This window comes from Palaemon carinicauda, unplaced genomic scaffold (assembly GCF_036898095.1).
Source record: "Palaemon carinicauda isolate YSFRI2023 unplaced genomic scaffold, ASM3689809v2 scaffold2701, whole genome shotgun sequence".
Lineage (NCBI taxonomy): Eukaryota > Metazoa > Arthropoda > Malacostraca > Decapoda > Palaemonidae > Palaemon > Palaemon carinicauda.
The window spans coordinates 1-7642 of record NW_027170354.1 but is presented as its reverse complement, the minus strand read 5'-3'; the positions used below and the strand labels follow the sequence as shown (position 1 = coordinate 7642).

Sequence of the window (7642 nt, the reverse complement as noted above, 5' to 3'; positions counted from 1 at the left end):
CTTTTAATTTACCTAGCCTCAAAGTTTCATACAAAGTGGTAGGTATCAAATTTACACTACTTCCTAGATCTAACAAAGCATGTTCAATTGTAGATGTTCCTATTATACAGGTTATGGTGGGTGATCCGGGATCTCTAAAATTTGGGGGCATTCCATGTTGGATTATTGAGCTAACTTGGTCAGTTAAGAATGCTTTCTTGGTTACATGCAACTTTTTTTTTATAGTACACAAATCCTTAAGGAATTTAGCATATGATGGAATTTTTCTGATAGCATCTAAAAGAGGTATGTTCACATTCACATGCATAAACACATCAAAAATTTCATAAGACAAGTTCTTAACACAAGGTTGCACACAAGATGGATAGGGCATAGGAGTACTTACCGTGACAACAACATTTTTCTCTGAAGCAGAGGTAGAACAATCATCTTTCTTCTCTAGAACAGGTTCATCTTCTGGATTGTCCATGATCGATTCTGTCTCATGATGGATTTTCTGCCTCTTCATCTGCAATATTTCAGTTTCTGCTGGAGTTTTTCCACTTCTAAGTGCCCCAACAGCTTTAACTAATTCAACCTCAATGTCACTGATAAATGAGCAATTCCCCTGTTTCTTTGGATTTGGAACTGTTTGGGATGGGAATTTCCCTTTTCTAGTGTTTTGGTGATCTGAGCTAAAGATTTTTGGATATTATCAATAGCTTGAGTGTTGGTATCAGTCTTGGCTCGGATATGTGCTATGGTTTTGGTCAATTGGGTGGCAAGATTAGCTTGGAGTTGGATGAATGAGTTCAATGATGCAGCTATCTTGTCTACTTCGCTGGTTGGTCTCTTTTTTGTGGTGGTACATAAGGTGGCAAATTCTGATTTGGGTTTGGGTATGGTGGAACTTGAGGTTGAGTTTGAATTTGAGTTGGTGGCTGCTGAGGATTCTGGTATGGTGGAGGCTGAGGATTTGTCTGGTGGCTTGTTTGACCATGGTCTTGACTTTCCCTCCAATTAAAATTTGGGTGGTTTCGCCATCCCGGATTGTAACTATTTACGTAGGGATTGTGAACATATGGCTTCCTTTGAAATCCTACAGCATTTACTTGAATTTGATCTTGGTGGAGAACTTCTTTAATGGCTGGAAGAGTAGGACAATCATCAGTCACATGTTTATCAGATTCAAAAATTGTGCAAACGTAAAAACTTTAGATTTTTGGACGGGTTTTGACTCAATTTGCTCAACTTTCCTAGCCAATATGGTCAGACGTGCATTTACGTTATCCTCATGACTGAGGCTGTGCTTCCCGCCACTAAATGGTTCAGTGAAAGGATTTGAACGGTCATACTCATTTTGAGTGTCCCAAGATTGGGCACTCTCGGCTAGGAAATCAAAGTAATCAAATGCCTCCAGCGGGTTTTAGTCTCGAAGAAAGAGCGTCATAGAAAAAGTTAACTAAATGCCAATCCTCATAACCATGGTGTTGACATGCATTTAAAAAATCTTTAAAACAATCCCAACATGCATAAAACGTTTCTCCCTTTTTTTCTCTGAAGTTCATTATCAATTTTTATAGGAGTTAGTTAGATGCATTGGGAAAATTTTCTTTAAAAATTTAGTTTCCATACCTTGCCATGAAGTTATTATTCCAACTCTAAGTGTATTTAGCCATATTTTAGCCTTGTCCTTTAGAGCAAAAGGGAAAAGTTTGAAACAAATTACCTCAATAGGACAGTGTGGTTCATGAAAAGTTCAACAAACCTCATCAAACTCGCGGATGAATAGGTAGGTGTTAGGAATATGCCCTATACCCAACATGTAAATGGGTTATATGTATATGTATTTGTAATAAAATACGACTGTAATATTTTATTAATCAATAAAATGGTATTCTTTATCATTCGTGTTTTGTATAAATCTGTTTTGATGATTTACACTTATGATAAATCCCTTGGAGTAATAACAGATGGCTTCCACGCCTTATGACAATCTTTACTCCTAAATGTTCCTAGTGATAGTTTTGTAAATAATCAGGGCGTTCACAAAATGGATAGACTAGCATGCTGATATGATCCGCCCTTAAGTGGGGTAGCTGATCTCATAGGCTACTAACAGAGTTACGACCGCTTGGTATATCACATGGGTGCATGATTGGTTCATGTCCATCGAACTGACCATCGAGAGTTTTCACATGGAGTGTTTATCCCATGTGTCTGTGAAAACTATCATGTATCGATTGTATGAATAGTCCTCAGACTTGAGGTCTTTGTAATCTTATGTATGGATCATATGGCTTTGACATTATCCTTCCCTGATTCATAGAGTCAGTAACAGGGTGTGATTGGGTCATGTGTTGAAATGCATGAAGGTTATAAAGATACATCAAAGGATCGCCACTCTCTCGGATAACTTTAGTTATGAGAGTCGTATTCCATTACGCGAATTGATATGTTTGATCAGTGCTGGAGACTGTGGCCATAGCAGAAGAATCTTACAAGATTCTTGGTAAGCACAAATCAAGTTATTATCAATATTATACCTTTGACCATGAACGGGTAGACACTTTCCATGCCCTAGGTCAAACGGTGGGGATACAGCGAGGCGAGGGACCGTATCATATGGAAATCGAATACTGAATGGGTACTTATCTTTCCTTCTCATTTGGGGGCCTTGGCATGTTGCTAGACATTAACCTTGGTCATTGAAATAGAATAACCATATGATAGTTATCATTGGAGAATGATTTATATCTGATTAAATCATCATGATTCATTTCATGTCCAACTTGAGTGGAGCCCAAACGGTCTTACACAATACAAAGTATAAAGTCAATGGTTAAGGTGTACAGTATATCAATAACAACATGTTTGATTATTGTGAAAAACTATATATAATGTTTTCAATATGTTTGATTATTGAATGGATCATTTATGAGGTTAATAAGTGGCTTAGGGATGATTGGATGTGGTAAGGACAATTCGAAAATTGAAAAATTCGTGAGTTTTACTGCAGTTTTTTTCACTGAACACTGTTCGGTATTTTAACCATAACTTTTGATTCTGATGTCCAAATCAGATGATTTAAATATGGTTGGAAAGCTAACTCAATAGTACACAACTTTGTAAGCCACGAAATTTAGAAGCCTTAAGTTCATTTAGACAAGAGGTTTCATTAGTTAAAGTTTAGGTACTTGTCTTGGCTAGCACCGAGGGCAAGCTACCGAGTGCACTCAAGGTATCGACCTTATCATTGACGTTTGGCTTTGGTGTATGCACCCTTGGAGGCAAAAAATTTGGGTGGCTATTCTCAGAATATTTCAGACCTCAACAAGTACGTGAAAAGCTTGTAGATTAGAGGGTGGACTGGTGGAGTCTTCGAAACACGTAAGTTATCTTATACTTGTTTTAATTAGAGTTCATATGAGAATAACATGTTTAGTAAAATGTATTTGAGCATGTTTCTGAGTTTTATGCTATGAATACATTAGAAACATGTTTAGGCCTGTAGAAAAATCAAAACAAATGGATCTTGGAATAACGGTAAGCGGCTAAAATTTTAAAACATCCGTTGCGCACTCTAGGCCATTTACCAACAGTGGTATCAGCGCGCCGATTTTTTTTTGGTTTTTTCTCACTCATTTAAACTCGTTTTTGGATGTTTAATAGCTAGATGGAAAGCTAACATCCTGAATTTCAGTTTAGGCACAAATATTGCACGATTTGGTTAAGATTTGAATTCTGAAATTGCATTTGAAGTTTATGTTTCTAAACTGTCTTGAAAAATGTGAATGGTGTAATTTTGTCCAAAATTTAGAAATCAAGAGAAATTCTTGATTACATAAAAATGCAATATCAAATTTAAATATTGATCAGATTTATTAGATGCCTAAAATTTGTTCCTACAATTAAATTAATATTTTATATGAATTTTTAAAAACTCATACATTCATGAAAATTCTATGTTTGATTAGAATTTGTATACTTTAAATTCTATGTTTGGTTAGAAGATATTTCAAAGTATGTTTTGCTTGAAATTCTATGTTTGATTAGAAGATATTTCAAAGTATGTTAACTTTAGGAAATAAGCATCTAGAGACTTTCTAGGAAATAGAAAGTGTATTGCTTATCCTTTAGTTAAGTTACTATTCCGTGATGAACTAGAGATTTATTACCTATTAGTGTAAATAAATCTAAACCACTTGTTTTATAATTAAAATAAATTATAATAGACATAAGTGGGGTGGGAATAAGGGTTAATAATACTTTCCAAACTAAAGTTAATTAACCATGGATAGGGAGTTAAATAGTGATTTGATATCTTCCTTCACTCACTACCTTTCTATAGCCGAAAGGAAAAGCTGTGAAGATATCTAGATAATCACTTACTCCGAGCTTATCCAAAAGCTTGACTAATATGGAAAAAATCATTGATTATTCCTGTCACCAAGGCGATAAGAGCCGAAGAGGCTTTGGTATTTAAGAGAGTTCGCTCCACCCTCCCTCTGGGGAATTATCAAAGGACAATCCATTTGATAGTCATTTGTTTAAACTTACTAAAATCCTCAATAATAATTTAAGTCTAAATATTTTGCCTCCCATTGTCAAGTATAGACCCAATGGGCTTAAACAGTATTGGCGGGACTCGCCCTAGCAAGACTGGCCAATACCAATTGTCCCAAAATCGTACATTGACAATAGTCTGACTTTTCTAAGTCATAAGGCGCAGTGACCCCTAGGCGTGGTCTTATGACTTAGTGGCAAAGATTGGGTGTCCGGTTGGACTAACGTTAGCTATGTCATGTCTGATTGCCCTGCCCAATGATCAAGGAATTGTGATAAGTTCACAATTGGTTGGGAACCTACCTGATTATCATATTTTAGAATGACCAGCCCTAGTCGGACTTATGAATTAGTGATAATGGGATCCTTTCCCACGATAAATCCATTATCTTGAGGTTAATGTGATTTGCTTAAAATTTTAAACAATTGAGTCGGAGCAATTTCATAATTTTAAAGACCATAAATTATGAAACATTAATATAAATAAATTCCTAACGATAACATTTTCTCTATAATAGGTGGGATAAAAACTACTACACAAACATTCAAATGTCGAGCAAGATATCACTTCGTTCTATCCTTGATGAGCATAAGCTCAAAGGAGACAATTTCAATGATTGGTATAGAAGTCTTAAGATTGTCTTGCGACAAGAAAAGATTTACTATGTCCTCGAAAGAGCAATTCCCTCTGAACCTAAAAAGGATGAGGACCAAGAAACATACAATACTTGGAGGAAGCATGTCGACGATGATGAGCAAGAAGTTTGCATAATGCTTGGCTCTATGTCTGACGAGCTTCAGAAAGCTCACGAAGATAAAGATGCTCAAAGCATCATCTTTCATTTGAGGGAGCTATACGCTACCTCTAATAATACTGTGAGATTCCAAGTATCATGTGCCCTACACCAAACTAGGTATAAGGGCGGATCTGTTAGCGAACACGTGCTCAAAATGATTGGCTACATTGAAAAATTAGCCAGTCTCGGGTTCGTTATGTATCACGAGTTGGGTCAAGATCTTATTCTCCAATCCTTACCAAAAAGCTTATCTAACTTTATCATGCAGTTTCATATGTCTGATAAACAAGCGACTTTACCAGAATTACACAATCTGGTGAAACAAGCAGAGAAGGATTTGAAATCGGAGCTTAACACCTCCGTCATGCTAACGAGTATGGACCGAAAGCGACGAGGCCCAAAGAAAAACAAGGGCAAGGCTAAGGTTCCAGACCACCCAAGGCTCATTGGTAAGGTGGAAAAGAAGAAGGTGAAAGGGAAATGTTTTTTCTGTGGAAAGAAGGGCCATTGGAAGAAAGATTATAGATCTCTAAAAGCCAAGGAAGCTAGGGATGCCCAAGCTTCAGGTGTGTTGTATATGATTGAACTATTTTCGCATAATTCTAAAACTTCTACTGGGTGCTTGACACCGGTTGCGGGACTCACTTATGTAATAATGTGCAGGGCCTGCGGGACAGTAGAAGACTCCGTAATGGGGAAGTTGACTTGCACATGGGAAATGGAGCAAAGCTTGCTGCATTGTGCGTAGGGACTTATTCTATATCAATGCCAAATGGTTTAGTTTTGGATTTAGAAGATTGTGTTTATGTACCGTCTCTTGTTAAAAATATCATTTCAATTTCTGCTTTATGCAAGAAAGGCTTCTCATGCCTTATTAATTGTAATGAATGTTTGATTTCATTTAATGAAATAAAGTATGGAGTCGGTATTTTAAATAACGGTATCTATATCCTGCAAACTAACAGTGAATGTTCAACTTCCAACATATACAACATAAACTCAAATGATCTTAATGAATCACTTCTTTGGCACAGTCGCTTAGGTCATATCAATGAAACAAGGCTAAATAAGTTGTATAAGGATGGGTATTTCAAACCCTTCACATATGAACCTTATGGAACTTGTGAATCTTGTTTACTTGGTAAAATGACTAAGTTACCCTTTAAGGGTAAAGGACAGCGTACAACGGAGACATTGGAACTTATACACACTGATGTGTGCGGACCTATGTCAGTTACCGCTAGAGGTGGATTTTCCTACTTCATCACCTTTATCGATGATTACTCACGATACGGGTATGTGTATCTTATGCGGTACAAATCAGAAGCCTTTGAGAAATTCAAAGACTTTAAAGCTGAAGTAGAGAAACAACTAAGCAAAAGTATTAAATCACTAAGGTCTAACCGAGGTGGCGAATACTTGAGCGATGAGTTTCAAGATTACTTGAGAGAGAATGGCATTGTACCTCAATGGACTCCTCCAGGAACTCTGCAACATAACGGTGTTTCCGAAAGGAGAAATCAGACTTTGCTAGACATGGTCCGATCTATGATGCCAGGCACTGATCTACCTCTTTCATTTTTGGGGCCTTGCATTAGAAACTGCAACTCTACTACTAAATCAAGTTCCCTCCAAGTCTGTTACTCAAACACCATATTAGTTATGGTCTGGGAAACGTCCTAGTCTTAGTTATCTAAAAGTTTGGGGTTGTGATGCATATGTCAAGCTCACAACAACTAGCAAATTAGAAGATAGGGCGGTTAAATGTAAGTTTGTTGGATATGCCTTGAACTCAAAAGCATATGTGTTCTAAGTCCCAAGTGAACAAAGAACTTTTGTCTCACGGAACGCTAAATTTCTGGAGAGGAAATTTCTTCTCAAGAAATTCAGTGGGAGTAGACTTGACCTCAATAAGGTACAAGAACAAACTATCATAGACCAAATGCCCAGGCCTCTTAAGAGGGCAGCAACGGAACAACCACAAGGTCACGAACTTAGGAGATCTAGTAGGGAAAGATGTGAAACTCAAAGATATGGTTTCCATATTGATGAGGAATATGATCAGATCATTGAAAATGACGATCCCACTAGTTTTGACGAAGCAATGCATGACATTAACTCAGTCAAATGGCTTGAAGCCATGAAATCCGAAATAGACTCGATGTATCAGAATCAAGTCTGGGACTTGGTGGATGCACCTGAAGGGGTAAAGCCCATAGGCTACAAATGGATTTACAAACGTAAATCTGATGCCGAAGGCAACGTCCAAACCTATAAGGCTAGGTTGGTGGTGAAAGGTT

The 7642-nt window shown here is 37.1% G+C and overlaps 1 protein-coding gene across 1 annotated transcript; it reads left to right on the top strand.

Moving 5' to 3' along the window:
• The first annotated feature begins 781 nt into the window (after nt 1-781).
• Nucleotides 782-7025, top strand: LOC137636322 (uncharacterized). Its single transcript, XM_068368730.1, has 3 exons — nt 782-969; nt 5064-5960; nt 6377-7025. Exons 1-3 carry the CDS (start codon nt 782-784, stop codon nt 7023-7025), a joined length of 1734 nt encoding a protein of 577 aa, XP_068224831.1.
• Nucleotides 7026-7642: the final 617 nt, after the last annotated feature.